This window comes from Argentina silus (assembly GCF_951799395.1).
Source record: "Argentina silus genome assembly, chromosome: 20".
Taxonomy (NCBI): Eukaryota; Metazoa; Chordata; class Actinopteri; order Argentiniformes; family Argentinidae; genus Argentina; species Argentina silus.
In genome coordinates, this window is record NC_139674.1 from 9,413,256 (window position 1) to 9,433,871 (window position 20,616).

Consider the following 20,616-nt stretch of genomic DNA (forward strand, 5'->3'; position numbering starts at 1 on the left):
GTTTTGTCCCACATATATGACGCCATCCGCGGAGGGATAGAAGGTTTACAGGACAGTCAGTGAGGAAGGGGAGCGAGAGAGACAGGGCTAGACATTGCTGCAGAGAGAAAGTGGGGGGGACGTGGAAAGATTTCGCTGTAAGCATTTGCGAAAGCAAATGTTAACTTTCGGATAATACAGCTAGACGTCTAGCGTTCGAGCTGCTATCGGTTTACTGCATTGGGATTCTACAGTGGAATATAAAAATGTCGTCTCCAAGTCCGGGTAAAAGGCGAATGGATACCGACGTGGTGAAACTGTATCCTTTCAGAACATAAACAATATAAACAAGGAATGTACATTTACATTTCTACTGTTATTATTCAAGCTAAACTAGTAATGACAGTAATAACAGTTGCTTTTTCAATTAGCTGATGCCAATGTTGCCAATGTTATTGACTCAACTACCAAATGATTATTTTTTGTGACAAAGTATTTCTGAATGCTATTGCTAGCTTGGTAAATTGCTTATATTAGCTAGATAGGAGGATTGCATAGCCAAAGAATATGGTAGATAGCTGGAGTGTTATCAGGAAGCCCACCATTCAGGCTGAGCTGCAGCAAATAATCATTTGAGGTTGTTGTTGTCAGAGCTAACTAGCTAAGTTGCTAGTTAGCTTGTTTTGCAAAACCTTAAGCTGACGTTAGCTGTAAATGTTTTATTTAGTTAGCTAACGTTAGCCACAAGGGGATGACTATTGTGTCAGATGGATGGCGAGGATGGCTGACTTTTGTCCATTCCGTGTTTTGTTCCTATACATTGCTGTGTGTTGTTGACGTGGTTAGCCAGCATATTATTAGTCAAAATAATTGTTGGCCTGCTAGCTAGCTAGCTATGCTAGGCTGTTCTGATATTTATGCTGGAGTGTCATTCGTCTCAAAAGCTACATAGCTAGCTGATTAACCACCCACTTATAGTACTTGCATATTGATTAACCTTTCTTGAGTTAGATTAACATTTATTATTCTTAGTCCAACCTGTTTTGATGAAGGCAATTTACATGGACCTCTTTTATGTTGACTAGCTATCACATTTGTTTACATAACGTATACTCAATGAAAATGCTTTATGTCGCTGGCTGACACTGTCTAATATAATTGGCATTATCTTGTCTGATTTTATTGTCCTAACTCTGTCTCTACCGTGACAGTAGGCTAGGTAGTTGTTTTCTATTTCAAAATAATCATAGGTTGGTTGTCACTATCGAAAAGTGAATCTCTTTGTTCTTTCGATTTATTATCTTATGCTTTCCTGTTGTTATCAGTGGAATGTTTGATTTACTCCCAGTTAAGGCTAGCTGTTTTTTTTAAGTGACAAAAAGCTGTGAGTTGTCGTATTATAATTAACTTACTGCAGATATATTTCTGAGATAGAGACTGATGAACTGTTTGTTTGGGTTTCAGGAACCCTCATTGGGCTTTTCACTGTTGAATTCTGTACTTTCACATGTGCAACACCTCGTGTGTTCCCTTTTGTCATTGTAGATCTTTCTGCCTTTGTCATATTCCAGATGTTATTGTCTTTGTCCTAACAGCACTGGCAGTATTCCTGTTATTTCAACTTTGTTTAAAAGTTACATCTCTGGGGTGCTGATGCAATAAAAACGCTTATGAAAAAAGGGTACCACACCTTAGCCAGAACAGTGGAACTACATTTTCAGTGTTCAATAGAGGAGTGAGACCAAGGTGTTGTGTTTTTGTCCTCTTGCAGTGGAAACTAGCTTAATGATTGGGTAATCTGTTACTACCCGGAAACCAGCAGAGGGTGGGACTAAGAACAGCTGATGGAGTGACAACAGTTCTTCAGTTCTTGGTCAAATATGGGGTTGAGGGGGGGGGGTGAGCTTGGCTGTGTGGGGGGGAGCTCTTACTTTAAACAGCAACTCAAAAGCAAGTGCCACAAGGAAAGAAGTTGTTTAACAAAGACAAGGCCTTGGATTTTTTTTCTTCTTTTTTTTTCTTTTATGAACACACTTTGTGTTTTTGAAACTAGGCTAATTTGTTCTTTGAGACATGACGACTAGTTTTCAAGCATGCTACCCTCCGGCTTAGTTATTTTGGCTTCCTCCCCATAGGCATTTGTATAAATGCTGCTAGCTAGTTTCAGTGCTTGTTTGAGCAAGTTTCAGCTCCCTGTGGCCTGTGTGGAGGACATGGCAACCATGTCACAGTACTGAGCACACAAACCTGTGTACCATCACTGGGGGTTGCAGCACGGGGAGAATCAGCTGTGACTGTGAGCCCTCGTTACTCCCACTGTTTGTGACGGGGGCTACAAGGATGTGTGTGTGTGTGTGTGTGGTGGGGGATGGGGGGGGGGGTACATATCATGCATAGGTAGCCAGCCAGCGTGTATATCTAGACAATGCATGGGCCTATGTGTTTGAGTAGTCCATACTGGTGGGGGTGGGGGTGGGGGTGGAGGCTAGGCATGTGTCTTCAGCAGAGGTAGCAACACAATCCTCTCTCTGTGCTCCAGATCCACACTTCTTCCCTATGTAACCGAAACCCCACCGTCACACCAGCTTTAGAGAGCACTTCTCCTATGGGCTGACACCGAGAACCACATGCGTAATTTGCTGCGGCTAAAGAGAGCTGAAAATCTGGAGCAGGCTCAAAAGGGAATTCATGAAATGAATGTCAGAATGACCTCCGCATGTAGCTCTGGCGTAAGCTCCTCCTAAGCCAGCGAGCGAAATGGTGACCTACCTTTGACATCGGCACAGATACCTCCATAACCTGTAATAGGGCAGGTTTGTCTGGACAATGTAATAAAATGGCCCCAGTAAGAGGTATTAATAGTGTTGTGTTACACTTCACTGTAACTTTTTCTCCCTCTCTCACCCCACATCAAACGCTTGCAGTCTGAGTGGCAAGGGAGAAGTTATTCATCATTAATCCATCCCAGCCATATGGGGGGGAAAAACTACTGTGACCAGTAGGCTCGTCACGTTGACTCCATACTATGGACACGTTGTCTTCTTATCTAGAGTAGGGTAAGTGGTATGTGAGAGTACGACTCAATCAATGAGAGAGTAAAAACCTCACCAGTAACATTGTTTCAATCACCAGTCTTACATAGGTACTCAGGTATTTACTCTTGAGCTATTGTATGAGGTGGATATTTCTTACTCTGCTTGCAGTCTTGTGAAGGGGCAACAGTTTTTTTTATTATACTCTCTTTCCCCTTGCTATTGAACAGTAAGCTCTCTGGACTTCAGAGCAGATTGAGCACAAAAGGCTATTGTAAATCCATACTGTCGCCACGTTGCTATATGGGATATGGTACACCATATGCCTGTATGATGGTTTGAAAGACAGAGAATAGAAATGAGGTTCCCCTAGCTGTTAAACACATGTGAGTCATTCTTGGCTACCCCAGGTGTTTTGAACACCTTTTGAAGATTGAACGCATTTAAGCAATACGCACTAAGAAATGGTACAGGATTATTAATTCTCAATAAGGGACTGAGCTCAAAGATACAACGTTTCTTAATTTGAAGCTGCACTTTGAGAGAACTTTGTCAATACTGTCTGTTGCGCATTGCTTATTGCAAAACCTTTTGAATGACATGTTGAGACTCATGTTGTTCGTCCAATGAAAAGCCGTCTGTTCAAAGATCAATACTCATTACGTGAGAGGTCATATCTCAAACGTTATGTTTCATTATGGAAAAGTCTACTAAGGTACCGGTATGCTTGATAGACCTGAATGCCCACCTGAAAGCCCCTAAGTGATTGGATAGCGGTTCTCTGAAGCATGTCAGCCAGTGAATCTTAAGGCAGGCTAGGCTGCGGGAGACTTTGACTGCGGTTTCACATGCTCCGTTGGGCCGAGCATCCAATCATAATTTCCCGGAGTCGCCTGCTTCAAGGTTTGTCACTCACTGTTGTGTGTGAGGAAGGGGGATGTAGAGGTTGTGCGTGTACGTACGTAAACACATAGAGAGTGTGTGTGTGTGTGTGTGAGAGTGTTTTGTAAGGCAGTTTCCATTGTGTACGGGTCTAAAGGGCAGGGGGGGGCGCTTAGAGGGTCCAGGAACGCCTCCTCCTCGTTTATTAGACTATTCAACCCCTCCCAGACCCCCTCCTTACCCTATCCAGTCAGTCAGTCACTGAGGGGAATACCAATCCTGGGATTTATCTGTCCCGGGTTTGGCCCCATTGTGTCCCCAGTCTTGACATCCGGCCCGCATCAGCGTGCCTTTGTCCACCGTTACAGGAACCGTGTGACCTCCACCTCCCACTGCTGTGTCAGTCCATGTCACACAGAACAGGAGTTGAACTGCATTTGGGTCTTTTGTTGTAGCTATGGCTGAACTAACTAGATTGCCAACGCACCGTAGGGAAGGAGCCAGTGGTTCAGTTTTATGTGTTCTCACTGAGAGACAGTCGGGGAAAAAGGCTCATGTTTAATCAATGCTATATAGACCTATAGGAAAGTTCTGGTTAGTTGATTGATACCAGTAACAGTGGAATGTGTTGTATATTTGACTGTAGTTGTACTGTTAAAAACCTGAAACCTGTTTAGCTTTACTGTTGATAAATGTTTTGTAATTCTTGTCTTTGTAAATCATGTTTATGAAAAATCTTCTTGTTTACAGTTCTAAAGGAAGGGGCCCCAGACTTGAGTGACTTGTTCAGTGTGTTGGTTGCAGGGCGCCGATGACAGTAGGAGGTTTGAGGCCCTGGGTAATCCCATAGTACCAACAGACTACCTGCACGCATGGCTGACTTCTCTCTGAAAAACAGATGGACTCCAAGTTCCTCTCTTTGTCTGATGATGTTGGGGCTGCTGCTGTCACCGCTGCCTGTGTGCATCGCTGGGGCTGTTCCAACCATCTAAAATGCCAGCCTGGCATATTACAGGCATATGAGTTGACATGGACTTCACTGTTAGAAAATGGTCAACCTTATTCCAACACCAATTTTCTCAGAGAGTATCAGCTGTTTTGGAAATAAGGCGAAATATGAGAAGCTGTATTGTGTGTGTGTGGTGTGTGTCTGTGTTAATCAGTCCTATCCATACCCCATACTTGACTATCTGTTTTATACGTCTCTCCGTGGCACTCTCTATATCATCCTGATAAAAAGCAGCCCTGTGTGCTGTGTGTGTGTATGAGATGATTAATTTGTCTCAGCTGCCGCTCCAGCCATTGCCTTTCCACATGATCTGAAAAGCTGAAACCCAGCCCCTTACAACAGGCAGCCAAACACGTCTTGCCTGTTTTGAAATGTCCCTTTATTCTTACAGTAAGCGCTCATTAAGCAATTGCCCAGTCTTTATTGTTTCCCCCTGCCCCCATTCACTGTAACTGCAAGCGTTACTGGTCAGCGATGCCTGGTTTAGTTGGGATCCAGTGCACAATGTGCTGTAAATAGACTGTTGATCTAGTGAAGGGGAGAGAGGTGTAGCTCAGGGAGTCATTATTATTGCAGTGGGTGGGATTTCACACCAGAGAGGAGACAAAGAGCTGGCCCTGGAAGCGCCTGTACCGTGCTGTCGTCGCTGTAGCACTCTCACAAATCTAGCTAGCTCTCTGGGAGCAGGCTACAGGTCCCCCTGTACATATCCCATGTTTTATGTAGCCTAAATATAGGCTTAGGCTAGGCTAGGCTAACACGACATGCCAGTGTGTGGATGGAGGAAACGGCATATGATTTGTGCATTAGCACGCTAGCTGGGATAATCCGTCTTTCATGTCTTTGTACCGGTCTCTATTTAGCACCCAGACCCACAGTGACACACCCAGCCTGGGGGCACACACAGTAGACTTAACCTCCTGCCTGCCTGGTGCCCTCCTGAAAAGGTTTTGAACCTTGCTGCCGCCTATACACACCAGCACTGGGGGTAAATTACAAGGAGGGCTATAGGCTACTTATGGGACACCATAGATCTTCCCCCCAAAAACATCTTATATGCTGCTCGGGTGTAGTCCTAGTCTATTTATAGTTAGTAACTCTGATTATAACCTGTATCTCTTCCCCACACATGACCAAAAGATATCAAGCCTAACGTTTGATGTTATGTAACGATTTCATGCAGATATTTCTTTGTGCAAAACAGAACGAAATGTCAGCTGACTCGCTCTACATGCCTCTGCACGGTGCAGTTGTTGTCAACAGGAAAGGCATTTCCATTTGGATTTCAATGCCTCAGGCTCGGAGGGGGGGGGGGAGGAGGGGAGGGGGGGGGGGTGTCACAGGTCCATTGATATGTAAAGTGTGTTGAGGTTCTCTCTTGCACTTGCCACTCGTTCCATCAGTATTCAGAACGCAGGCTGAGAACCGGCCAGAAGCCAGAGACTGTTGGAAGAACGGGCCCGCAGAACAATGGAGAGAAAGTCTCACTCTTCGCTCACTAGATAACAACCGTCCTCGGAAGTTTCGCCTCACAAAACACCAGTCTTGTGATGTTGGGAGAGTCAGAGAGACTCCCATGTGGAGTAGCCCTACATCAAACAGATCTGGCCTCGGAGGAGGGTTGGCGGGGCTTTTCCCTCCGTTGTTCTTTTGAGACAGATCCAAATGTGTGACCCGTCCAAAGAACAATCTGTGACCATTAAATCTCCTGCGTTCGTTTGAAGCATTCCACTGCTAGTATCCTACGTCTCGCGCATCAGCTGGGAAAAGCAGTTGAATGGTAGATTAGATTAGCATCGGAGTGCCTTATGCTTTGTAGCAAGTAGGCCTAAATTGTCATTCTCATTTATAGGTAATGTGTTGACTTGTACTGGTTCTGTTGTCTGGAGAAGCTGAAGAGGACTACTTTCGAGTGGAATGGAATAAGGAATAATGGAATAACTGAATAATTTCTCTGAACTTCCAGAGACCTGAGCAGACTTGACAGGGTGCCTTGACAGGGTGCCTTGACAGGGTGCCTATAGCCTAGGTGTGGGAGTGTTCCTGTTTTAGTTTGCAATTAAGAGTAGATGTCACTAGAGGTGTGTGTGTGTGTCTGTGTGTGTCTGTGTGTGTCTATGTGTGTGTCTGTGTGTGTCTGTGTGTGTGTGTGTGTCTCTGTGTGTTTGATGCAACTGAGACAGGCCCTCCGCTCAGAACAGCAATGGAGCAGTGGTGGGACAGGGAGTGTGTGTCCACACATGTCCCTCCCTCGAGGCGTGGGGCAGGAAGGGGAAGTGAGAACAGCTGGCGTGGGGCTGCAGCCGTCCTACCGCTCCACCTGCATTCATTTATCAGAGCAGGCCAGGGCCCCAGCCTTGGAACAGGACGAGGAGGGAGGGAGGGAGGGAGGGAGGGAGGGAGGAGCCCTTCAATGACACGTTCAGGCTTAGGGGGGTGGGTTGGGGTTGGCCAGGTGGCGTTGGGTGTGCTATTGTGTGAGAACACATTTGTTATTTACCAGTAATCCTGTTGTAATGTTGTTTGTGACAGTGCCACTGTGGGGGCAGCATACAGGGGTGGACTGCTACGTGTAAACAGGGCGAAGTAGAGTACAGTAGAGTGAACTGTAGCTCTTAATCCTGCATGCTAACAAAGGCTAAACACATAGCGGCTCTGTAAGTAAGGCACTGACAGGTGTGGGCTGCACCCCTCCCTTTACCAGCACTCACTGGGAGACCTATGGAGCGCTCGCCAGCAATGAGGGAACCTCTGTGATAGGCTACTTCTCAAAGCAGGATCAATGAGGAAAATAAACCTAACTTGTACTCAAAACATCTCCAGATTTTCACCTTTGTTGAAGATATCGAAACAGACTTAGTTTGCATCTTTGCTTTGTTACTCTCACGGTAACATCATCAACCTTTGCTGTCTTTGTATGTCAATAGATGAGGTAAATTGCCTCTAAATGCTGATGAAAGTAGGCTTGGATCCTGCTGGTTGAAGTAGCCCCAAGGCTACCACCCTTGGCTAATGGGGCCTATGTACTGTATGTGACATTCATTTGACAATATATACACTCATCTCTCAGCCAGTACAGGCTAGGCTAGGCTAACTCCCTGCTAACCGCCACTGTCGTGCTGATTCAATAAGAGCAGGAGTGAACGAGCAGTAAGGGGGGAATAAAGCGTAGCCTCACAGCTGTGTAAGGAGAGAGGGAGCGAGAGAGAGGTGCGGGTCAGTTGAGTTTGTGCAGGGGTGGGGGGGTGGGGGGTGGGGGGGTGTATTTGTCTGGCAGTTGCCGTGGCCGTGGCCGTTGCCGTGGCCTCTTCTGTCGGTGACGGTTGCCACGCTACACTGGCAGCCTGTGTTCCCAGACTCTTGTTTAGTGTAGTGGAGGTCACAGTAATCCTGCTTGGCACAGTGCTACTCTCACTCTCACTCTCACTCTCACTCTCTCTCTCTCTCTCTCTCTTACTCTCACTCCCTACCCATCTCTCTTTCTCTCTCCCCCCCCCCCCCTCTCTTTCTCTCCCTCCCCCCCCCCCTCCCCTCTCTCTCCCTCCCCCCCCCCCCCCTCTCTTTCTCTCCCCCCCCCCTCCCCTCTCTTTCTCTCTCTCTCTTCATAAGGCCCTATATCAGAGAGTGGGCATGGGGCCCGTCATGTGAGAGACAGAGTGAGAAAGGACAGCATTGTTGCTGTGCTGTTTTTTAAGAGCTCTGCACCTCTTCTATTCGTGAGACAATGTTCAACGTCCTTCAGATGCGAGCTTCAGATGTTCCTTTCTGTTCTGTCTTATGCTCTTTTGCCCTCTATTTCTGTCTATCCTCTCTCTCTCTCTCTCTCTCTCTCTCTCTTGTTCTCTCTCAGTGAGTTCCTCCTTAGGACTGCTTTGTTTCCTGCCTTTCATCTACAGGGCCTTTGATTGCACATGGGGCCCTGAGTGTGATAAGTGTGTGTTTTTGTGTCAGTCTAAATCTTGCCAGTACTCTCGAGGGGCATGGCTGACACACTGCGAAAAAACAATGAATGCACCTCAGTATTCCCCGAAAGTCATTATGCACTTTCAATACATGTGCCAATACATACACCTACCTGTGGCAGACGTGGGCAACTTGGGACACCACCCGAGGCAGTGCACCAACCGGTAAGGTGAGAGCCGTGCCATGTGCCGTATATAATTCCCCCATTGGCAATGGCAGGTGTTTTGTGGGTAACGAGATGCCCAGGCAGAGTTGTTTGTTTCCCCCGTTCGCAGTGCCAGTAGGTAAACATTAGCCCTGCCCCCCATGGCTGGTCTTAAATCCCCATCGAGAGTGGACTAGTAGTTCTGCTGGCCGCGCCCTGGCCTCTGTGCCTCTGCTCTCACCACCGCCTACACACACACACACACGACTTGTCATCATCGCTAACACAGATTCTTCTCACTCACACACACACTCACACACACACACACACACACACACAGTCTCATCGTCATTATCAGCCCCGGCCCCGCGGTCTGCTGTGGTGATGTCATTCAGATCTAATAGATCTGCCGTGAGGCTAGGTCAGCATTCACTCTCTCTCTCTCTCCCTCCCTCTCTCTCTCCCCCTCTCTCTCTCTCTCCCTCCCTCCCTCTCTCCCTCTCTCCCTCTCTCTCTCTCTCTCTCTCTCTCTCTCTCTCTCTCTCTCTCTCTCTCTCTCTCTCTCTCTCTCTCTCTCTCTCTCTCTCTCTCTCTCTCTGCATGCCTTCATGTCTTTTTCCCATCCCTCTTTGTCTCTCTCCGTCCTCTCTCTCCGTCCTCTCCCTTCATCTCATAGGGTTGCTCTGCTCTACACCCCTCTGTGATCGGCAACAGATGTTTTTCTTTCAAGGGGCAATCTGGGATTCAAACAATAACAAAGCAGCTGGATAAATGTCACTCCTCTCAAACTCAAAGACGGAGCTATAGACTGACCATCCATGAGATCAAAATGATAGTTTTAACCAGGTTTTGAAGCTATACAGTGTTACAATCGCATTGTTTACAAACAATGGAGTAAAATGTATTTATTTTGGGTTCTGATGGGGTAAGACCGTTGAATTTAGCTCATGAGACATTTATAAGTTATATACTTTACAAATAAATGGCTATATATAATTTGATTTAAAGTTACAACAACAAAAAAAAGACTTTTAAAGACTTGCAAGTTTTGAGCCCAGGACTTGGAAGTCCCTATACTCTAGAGAAAATGACATATCGGCCAGTCTGTTCTTTTGTCTGGTCCTTCATGTTATGGGAGTTTGATGAGGAGATGTTTTTGAGTCTCTTCTCTCGTCTCGCTTCGTCTCATCTCGTCTCAGAGACAGCTGGCTTCACTGCACCCTGTCAGGCCATGTCAGGCCTCCACTTTCCCACAGCGTTGCTTCTAAAGCAGGAAACATTTACACACCACATTTTTTTTTTTTAACATACACCCATTTTTGATAATTGTCATGTTTGCTTCCTTTTTCTGCTTGGGGATATTTTTGTCCCCGGTCAGAGAAGGACAGTTGAATTTGGCCTAAATTGGGAGACTGGGCACGTCCAGAATAAACCAGACCAGACATACTGTCCGACCGCATAATATGGCCACCGTAGATAAACACAGGATAGGTGTTTACTGGGCCCCAGGGTATTAGATTATATCTGTGCGTAAAGGAATATTGACCTAATGGCCTTCCACAGATTATGACTTAATCCATACTAATCCCAGGTGTGTGTGTGTGTGTGTGTGTGTGTGTGTGTGTGTGTGTGTGTGTGTGTGTGTGTGTGTGTGTGTGTGTGTGTGTGTGTGTGTGTGTGTGTGTGTGTGTGTGTGTGTGTGTGTGTGTGTGTGTGTGGAGGGGGGGGGGCATTGTTTGGTGATCTTGGTGAGCTAATTTGACACTTAGGAACGACAGTTGGAATATGTCAATGTTTTATACAGCATTGTCACCCCTTTTATGGAGTGTCATTAGGTTGCCATTGCAGTAGGCTTATGTCATGTGGTATTAAATGCTAATGAGACCGAACAGAGAGGTGTTATCAGAGGGTAAATTAACCTGTGTGTCTCATCTCCCTCCTCTTGTTTGAATAGCTGTTAGCAGTCGGGCTGTTGACTGGCTGTAAGGGCTTCTGCTGTAGGCTAGCTCTTGCGTCGTCCATCACCATTACTCAGTGAAACGGTTGGAGTTTTATGAGGCTGACATGAGAGTCTTTTAACAGGAGAGCTGCCCTGCCTTCACACTGCTGGAGAGGAAGGGGGAGAAGGGGGAAGTTGACAATGACATGTAGTTATTTTCTGGGCAGGAAGAATAAATACACGGCTTCCTGGGCCGTCTCAATAAAAACCAGTGGGTCTGACCATTAAACTGTCACTACGTCATGATGAACGGCGAGACCCCCTCTAACCCAGTGGTGGAGGGTTCGCTTCACAGTTCACACAGGGGATTGTGTGTGTGTGTGTGTGTGTGTGTGTGTTGATGGGTGGGTGAGTGTGTGTTGGTGAGTGTGTGTGTATTGATTTGTGTGTGTGTGTGTGTATTGGTGTGGCTATGTCGTGTGGTCTTTTTATTTAGGTGCGCACAGATGTCTTGATGTGTGTCTTTTTTCAAAATATGTGTGGGCATGTGACGTTATGTGAAAAATCAGCAGGTTCCTCAGCCAAAAGTGCTCCCACGTCTCATTGGGCGCAGGGCTAGCATTGGCAGCCCAGCTCTGCTCTGCTGGAGGTACGAGCTGTTTGGTAGCTGCGCACAATATGGCGAGTGTCAGTTAGCCTGTGGCGCAACTCCTGGGGTCTGCAGCTGGTTCCATCCCATTAATAACACTAACCCCCCCCCTCCCCCTTCCTCCTCCTCCTCCTCCTCCTCGTCCTCCGCCATATCACTGGGACAATCTCTTTCTGTGGTGAGTCGAACTCTCATGTACCAGACTGGGATGGAGCATAATAACGCAGGATGTAGCAGTGAGATAAGAGAGTGCAGGATTTAGGATATGGGCCTATTAGTGTAGTAGGGAGTGTTGATATAGGATATGTTTCTATGTGATATAGGCCTATTAGTGTAGTAGGGAGTGTTGATATAGGATATGTTTCTATGTGATATAGGCCTATTAGTGTAGTAGGGAGTGTTGATATAGGATATGTTTCTATGTGATATGGGCCTATTAGTGTAGTAGGGAGTGTTGATATAGGATATGTTTCTATGTGATATAGGCCTATTAGTGTAGTAGGGAGTGTTGATATAGGATATGTTTCTATGTGATATGGGCCTATTAGTGTAGTAGGGAGTGTTGATATAGGATATGTTTCTATGTGATATGGGCCTAGCAAGTGTAGTAGGGAGTGTTGATATAGGATATGTTTCTATGTGATATAGGCCTATTAGTGTAGTAGGGAATGTTGATATAGGATATGTTTCTATGTGATATAGGCCTATTAGTGTAGTAGGGAATGTTGGATATAAGAGCACAGGTCTTACCCAGCCATGTCTAGTGGGGAGGGGGTGCTCTTGATTACTGTAATTAACTGTGTAACTTGAGTCGCAGGCATTTAAGTGGCTGGGAGCAGAGGGACCTCACTACAGACAGTAGACTATCCACCCTCCCTGGATGCCAGATGTTCCAGGCGTGTACATGAGAAACACAAACGTCCTAAAGGCAACATCCTATTGGTTTTCAGGTAGATGCCATCCACGAAGCCAAAGATGGTAGAATTAAGCTAATTGAGTTGGGATTGGATAATTTCCCTAAAACAACACTTGGTGCAAGCTGTTCCTCTCACAGGGTTTGGACACACCCCAAATGAAAGGTGTCAGAAATAAGCAGCCTGCAGCACATGCTTGACTCATGTGCTGCAGGCCTCCCTTACTCACACAGGCGTCAGATGGCAGATGAGTTCACAGTGTTGGTGGGAATAATAGGACTCATTTCATCTCTGGGAATGTGCTGAAAAGCCCAGAGGCTTTAGAACGGAGCAGAGCAGCTCTGGCTGTGCTCTGAAGGCCCTGATTGAGAACAGTAGGTATTGTTAGCTGGCTGGGTCTTTTCCAGTGATGGAAAAAAAAAGAGCTGATGTTAACATAATTAACGTCATTTTCTCTGGTTTCCAGCGTTTACCTACTTTTTTTTAGTTTTGTTCTTTTATTCACTTGTGTCAGTGATTGTGCGCATATGCTGTCAATCTGTCTGGGTACTGTGTACAGTAAAGCAGTGGAAGTTTGGAAGGCAGTTGCTCCTGGAATCTAATCTGCTGATGGCCCTGGAGATTGTTTCCTAGAGAGAGGGAGAGAGAGGGAGGGAGGGAGGGAGATCGCTCATCTGCCAGCATTTGAGGAGAGGTGGGTGAGGTGGAGGGTTCAGATGTAGGGCTGAACTTTGGTATCGAGGTATGGATAATGGCAGACAAATCTGAATCTTACGGGGGGGGGGGGGGAGAGAGCGTGTGTGCCTTCAGCAAATACAGCTAATAATTGACATTGACTTATAGGCAAACTGACTGATCAGAGGAGAGTCTCAGGTGCGCGCGCGCGTGCGTGCGTGCGTGTATGAGTGACAAACAGATAGGCCTAGAAAGAGGGAGAGGTACAGTCAGATTCAATTTTCCTCCACAACTCCCTTGTGAGGATGCTTGTGAGGATGACATTGCGCTCAGGAAGCATTCTCACACGTCAGCAGATGAATTATCATTTTAGTGAGGTCAAACGCTGCTGTGACCCAAAACAAAGTGGGATGAATAAAGCTGCATTATTTATCAGACTGCTAGCTCCGTTAGCGCTATGGGCCATGGTGTTAACATCTCCTTCATATCCAGTGTGTGAATGTCAAACAGCGTTTATTCTCCTGAACGGCCACACAGCATCGAGAGCAAGCATGAAGTCACAATCCTCAGCGGACTGAATGAATTTGTAGTGAAGTTTTTCGGACCACAAGGAAGTAAGTGTTTTTCTGATTACATGTGTATGTTTGTTTGTTGTTTGTTTATAGAAAATGTCTGTCTATCTCTCTACTGCCTATCTTGTTTGTCTTTCTGTCTGTCTTTACCTGTTGATTGCTTTTTTCATTAAAATAGACCCCCTTCTGAGTCCCTGTCCCTATCTGATCTAACCTTTTTTGCGATAAATGTTTTCATTATGTTGTTGACATTTGTTTGAACAAGATTAGGAGGTAAACAGATAGATAAGAATAAATTGAAGAAGGATTTACTCCAAAGTTTAGTAACCACACTGAACGTCTATTCCAGATTTATCTTGATAGCCTTTGAGCATTTTGTTTTCTCGATGATTACCCCCTCCCACTCCGAACCTAACCCAATCCCTAATCTAATGAAGACATTGAGTCAGCTAACAGGATTCAAGTTTCTGGTCATTTTTGTCTTAATAATGTCCCAGGTTTATTCAAACTCGTAACAGGACAGTGAAAGAGATTCAGATGATCCCATTGGATTGAATCCAGGCCCTCAGGTCAGTTACCACAGGAATTTCAGCCTAAGCCTCCTGTTTGGAACGTGAAGTGAGTTCACGAGAGCAGGAGTGTTGAGTGTAAAATGGATTGGAACGTGGCCTGTTCCCCTCAGGATTGGGGGAGAAGGAGATCCTTAAAAATACTTAATACCCTGTTTTTCACAACATCTGTCGAACCCAACCCTCCCCTAACAACACAGCAATAAAAAGTGTGTGTGTGTGTGTGTGTGATGCAGAAAGTACAGTATTCTGTGAAACACAAGTGGCCGTATTCTGTGTGTCTGTCATTCCGTTCCAGTCCGACACATGAGGCTCTACTTACGCACAGTTATTCTGGGAGTACCACACACACACACACACACACACACACACACACACACACACACACTGCTTGATGTCTCTATATCACACAGATTGATTTAGTGGCAAAGAGGTCTAAAGCGCCTCTGGCTAAAATACATTACTGTACTGCATAGAATCAAAAGAAAATGAAGGACTGCTCCTTCTATGTAGTAGTAGTGCTTGGACCATTGTGAAGTACTATAGCCCTGCAGTGTTGGGTCCATAGAAATGATAAAGCATGGTTATGGTCTATGGTTATGGCTTTGTTACCAATTGTCCCTGCTGACTAGCCTCTCTCTCTCTCTCTCTCTCTCTCCCTCTCTCTCTCTCTATTCTCCTCTCTCTTTCTCCCCCCTCCTCTCTGTCTCCCATCCAGCACCATATGAGGGCGGTGTGTGGAAGGTGCGAGTAGACCTACCGGACAAATACCCTTTCAAATCACCATCTATAGGTACGGGGGCGGGGGGCGGGGGGCGGGGGGCGGGGGGCGGGCGGCGGCCGGTGGGGTTCAACTCACTCCCTCAGGTGTTGAATAACATCCACGTTTGACTCGCATCCCTGAACTTCTTTGTGTTCTCTGTGTGTTTGCAGGATTCATGAATAAGATTTTTCATCCCAACATCGATGAAGCGTAAGTCTATCAAAATGACCCTTTCAAGAAACACTGATCACCAATAATGTAGTCACAGGACGTGTTGCCTCTCTTGTGGGTCATCACCGCCCTAAATGGACAGAGCTTTTTAACCATGCGTCATTCAGAATGAAGTCCAAATATTGTAGCTTGTGCTTATGTTTCTCTCTCATGATATTCAAGTGATGACCCTTGAAGGAGGACTATTGTATTCAAAGCTCGTTCCATTGTTCCATTTGCGTGTAAAGCTCAACTGACCTCCAGTGGCTCCATTTCATTTAGTTTCTGCCAGGGGGGGGGGGGAAATGAAAGCAATTTTCTCTTCAAGGACCCAAATAGATGTTTTTGTTTATTTCCCAGATTAAATGGTGAGAGGCATTACAGGATTTAAACCACTGAACAGGAATCTGATCGTAATAATCTCTTGTAGCACATTGCACAGCAGCACTTCGATGGAAGCACTGCCGGGGGTCTCGCAATAGGCTTTTTTTCTTAACCTCAGTTGTTATTAAATTATCTTCCTACAGTTCTCAAAGAAAAGAAATCAAGTGCCGTAGAGAGGGAGCGGGTTATGTGTGTTTGAAAGAACCTTTCTGTCCTAACCCCCCCCCTCGTCTCATTTTCCCAGGTCAGGAACAGTGTGTTTAGATGTCATCAACCAGACGTGGACAGCCCTTTACGGTGAGTGGGTTTTGGTGCGTCCTTGCGTGCGTCCTTGCGTGCGTCCTTGCGTGTGTGCGCGACATGGCGCAGGCATCACGTGTGAGGAGCAGAAACCGTGGTGGCCCCTGGGTAGCCGGCGCACAGCAATGTCTGTCTGTCTGTCTTGGTCTTTCTGTCTGTCTTTACCTGTATTTAAATAGACCCCCTTTTGTGTCCTAATCTGATCCAACCTTTTTGGGGATAAATGTTTTCAGTGTTTTTATTGACATTTGTTTGAACAAGATTAGGAGGCATGCAGATCGATGTGAATAAATTAAAGAAGGATTTACTCTGAAGTTTAGTAACCACACTGAACATCTATTCCAGATTTATCTTGATAGCCTTAGATCATTTTTGCACAGGCGTCACGTGAGGAGCAGAAACAGTGGTGGCCCCTGGGTATTCAGCCGCAGTGATGCCCCTAATCCTCTTAGTGTTTGTGAATGCTAGTTAACGAGGTAATACCCTGAGCCAGCAAGGTCAGAAAACATACTGGTCTGTACAGGCCTGTGAGTCTCCTGACAGCAATGATTAACTACCTGTCAGCTGAGATGGCTACACTGGAGGACCACGCCGTCATCACTCACCTTCCCCCTAACACACACACACACACACACACACACACACACACACACACACACACACCTCTATCTGTGTGTCTCTTTCTCTTTCTCTCTGTCACTGTCTCTGTTTCCATAGCCACAGTTCTTTCCTGCTAACCCTCTCTCTCCCCCCTCATATCTACACGATTCCCTCTTACAGGCCCTCCACAAGGTTAAGAGAGCAGCGCTTGTGTAAATGACTTTGAACAGATGTTTCGTTAGCCCCCCCCCCATATGAGGGCTTCCCATATGTGACCCATGGGCCCACATAGGCTATTAACATTACTGTAAATGACTTCCGCACTTACTAAACTGATGTTTATCGAGAGAAGGCAGTGGAATACTAATCAGAAGATTAGTGAAGTTATGAAATGCCTTGTTAGTGCAGGGTTCATTGTGGATGTTTTTTCCCTCTGCTGTTTTGCTGCTAAGTCTGTCAATTTGATTAGGTAATATGTTTGATTTGGCCTATTGTTGTCTTGGTCCGTAGCCAGTAGTTTCATGAGCTTTAACCAGTATAAAGGACTGTGAGAGAGCACAAACAAATTGGTCGTCAGAAAATCTAGTGGTTGTCATGGGGGGGAAAAACAACCCAATCAATGACTCATTGTCTAGGTCCTAATTCCCCGGAGAGAGAACAAATACAGTTGATTAGATGTTGGAACACTGGGGAACACAGTCTGCTGTTTTGAATACAGCCAAGTCTGTTTCTTATCAAATTTGTACATACCAACAAAATGCTTGAGTTGGACCGCTACAGAGTATATCGGGACCTCCAATATTTGACTGCTCTCACTTTAAAGCTTGAATGCCAGTACTGTATAACATTATAATGAGTACTGGCACCTAAAATGACTACCAGCAAGACCTTTTTTCAGTCCATTTCAAGACTGGTATACGGACTCAACAGTGACACCTAGTAGACATCTGTGACACTGCACCTATTACAGAAGAAAACAAGGCCTGTTACCGTAGACCCAGTGAAAGGGATTACACTGTAATCGTTCCTCTTCATGCTGTATAATCTGCTGTTTATACACAAAGGCCCCGTTCCAATACTAACACGTATACCTCCCTCATTCCTCACATCAAACAACTACAGTATGTGGTTTGTGTCAGCAAAGGTGGCTCCATTCCATATTCCATACAGTAGCCTTCTCTCACGTCCATGACAAAGCTTTCCCCCTATCCAGTCAAGTCAGATTGGTGATGACTTCAAGGAAAGAAGACAGGGAGGGAAGGGTGCGTTCTGAAAGAAGACAGGGAGGGAAGGGTGCGTTCTGAAAGGAAGGGTGCGTTCTGAAAGCGTTCAAACAGGGCCAGTTTTGACCAGTCGGTTGATGACATGGCCATGTTTCACTCTCTCCCCATCCGCCCCCCCATCCTCCCAGATCTCACCAACATCTTTGAGTCGTTCCTGCCCCAGCTGCTGGCGTACCCCAACCCCATCGACCCCCTGAACGGAGATGCCGCCGCCATGTACCTCCACCGGCCAGAGGAGTACAAACAGAAAATCAAAGGTATGCCTACGCCACGCTCCCTCCCTCTCTCCCTTTCTCCCTCCCTCTCTCCCTCCCTGTAGGTTGCATTAATTGAAGTATTGTAGATTTCCATATCAAACCAGGCCCTTGAAGTGAGGCTGTGTGTTCTAGTTCCAAGTAGAATCAAGACTCCAGTGGAGTGAGGAGGCACATGCCTGGGTTGAAGAGGAGAAATGTGGAAAATGAGATTGTTTTGTTTGTTGTGATGAAATCTTTGATCATCTATAATGGATATAACCACCTTAAGCCGTGAGGCTACCCTTTTTTTCATGTAATTGATGTCTCCTGTGTGTTTGTGTGTATGCGTGCCTGCCGGTCTCTTGGCTGTTGCTGGGCTTCTTTTGTCTGCTCTCTGATCTCATACAGCCAATGAGGTTGTTGTCTGACCCTGCTGCCCCTCTCCACAGAGTACATCAACAAATATGCAACAGAGGAAGCTCTGAAAGAGCAGGAGGAGGGAGCCGGAGACTCCTCATCGGAAAGCTCCATGTCGGATTTCTCAGAAGACGAGGCCCAGGATATGGAATTGTAGTGAAACGAGGGCTCCCCTTGTTACCACAGAGACTATATGATTTCCTAACCATGAAAAGCAGACTATAATATTCATATTTAAACAAGTTGATTTTTTATTATTATTATTATTATTATTATTATTATTATTATTATTATTATTATTATTACTACTAAACAAGGACTTTTATGGATATCTAGCCTCGGTGTTTATTGCACCCCCTCTGTAGGTGTTTCACCATGTTGCGGTCGCTTTCTCTCCACCCACCCCCCAAAGGTGCACGGTCGTACAGTAGTTGTCCCTACATTCCACCTGTAGCTGCAGTAGAGCCCTCACTCTGGCCCGACGACCTCTGACCCCTAACCCTCACCACACCGACCGGACAAAATGGAGACCTCTATCTACCAGGCTGAATCATGGGAGGGGAGGGGAGGGCAGGGCAGGGCAGGGCAGGGCAGGGCAGGGCATCAACTCTCTCTTTATACGACCAATGTGGGAAGAAGAAGAGGAACTAGAGAGTCGTGTACCTGTAGTCACATCTGTGGTCATGGCCATTCTGGCCCAGGTTTTTTTTCCTAACTCATACCTGTCTGAAAGCAGTGGAATGGTTGAATGGATTCACGTTTTTGGCAGATTCTCCCATCTTGCACTCGGTAAAACACTCTGCCGTCATTGGCAGTTGACTCGACCTGACAGGTTATGGGGCTTTTTTAAAGTCATACACAGCAAAGACATGGGTATCACAGCTTCGGTATCTTATTACCTATCACAAGTGTGTGTTTTTTTTTTAATTTTAATTTTTTGTTAATTTCATCTGTATTTCTGCTTTCCTTTGGATGGGCCATGTTGTTTTGTGTGTGTACAGCACCTGTCTTGTACAGTACAGTGAGCACTCACCTTTTTCATTCGAGCCTTATGAACCCAGCGCCGTAATCAAAAGCGCCAAGGAAGCGTCACGTGACAACCTGTCTCTTTAGCCTTTCAAGGCCAATACGGCAGTCCAATACTACCTGTGTACCTAGAAATACGCATCACGTCCTCCTGTAACACCATGGATATTTAGCATTCGCTGGGGGTCGTGTGGTGAACTATGCCCCCGTGTGAGGGACTGAAGACTGCCAGGTTTGAGAGTGGAGGTACAACTGGCCAGCCATACCTCAAATGTCATGCCAGTGACACCACAAAGACCCAACATACTCACTCTAACTCATCGCGTCTCTCCATTGAACTTTGGAGTCTTAGCCTCGCCATAGAAAGGAAAGGAGAGTAGAAAGAATTGCATTTTAATCTAAAAAGCACAAAGTCAGTGTTTTTTATGATATTCACTCAACCCTCCCCTACCAGCTTCTAGATTTATTTGACCCCCGTTGACTTTGGAAAAGGCTTCTTTTTTTTCTTTTTTTACCGCCATTTTGTACAGTTTTGGGCATGATCCAGGATTGACGTGGTGTTGGGCTTTGTTGAGCTAGCGTAGGCTTAAATAGAAGGAGTACTGCTTGTGTGGCTTCTGTTTGAAGGCTTGAGTTGTGTCGTGTAAGGCTTGGTGATTTACCTGGGTTACTCTTCACTCTGAGGTAGGAATTGCAGGGGGGGCGGGCGGGGGCGGGGGTGGGGGTGGGAATCTTCAGGTTTTTTCGCTAACATTGTTAAACTTACCAACTTGCCTATCGCTTGTGCTAAGCTATAATAAGTGTTTGACTTGATGTAGGGATAGTTAGTTTGCTGGGTGACTTCAACTAAAAGGCTATGGGTATACTACATATATAGTTAGCTTGTTTGAGGTAATTGTCTGATAAGTAAAACAATAATAGTACATTTAATTTTGAGTCAAGTGTCCATTCTGTGGTTTATATAAGATATTCCATAGATATATACCAGATTGGCCCCTTCTTGCAAATTCAGAGTTGTACAAATCAACGTGGGAGTGATTTCAGACCATGGCGGTTGACAAACTGACCA

General features: G+C 45.8%; 1 protein-coding gene across 1 annotated transcript; it reads left to right on the plus strand.

Annotated features, from left to right (window-relative positions):
* Window positions 1-78: 78 nt before the first annotated feature.
* Window positions 79-19,063, plus strand: ube2h (ubiquitin-conjugating enzyme E2H). The gene is made up of 7 exons (XM_083692032.1): window positions 79-298; window positions 13,725-13,801; window positions 15,047-15,121; window positions 15,262-15,301; window positions 15,930-15,982; window positions 17,997-18,125; window positions 18,554-19,063. The coding sequence occupies exons 1-7, from the start codon at window positions 246-248 to the stop codon at window positions 18,676-18,678; spliced, it is 552 nt and encodes a 183-aa protein (XP_083548158.1). The 5' UTR covers window positions 79-245; the 3' UTR covers window positions 18,679-19,063.
* Window positions 19,064-20,616: the final 1,553 nt, after the last annotated feature.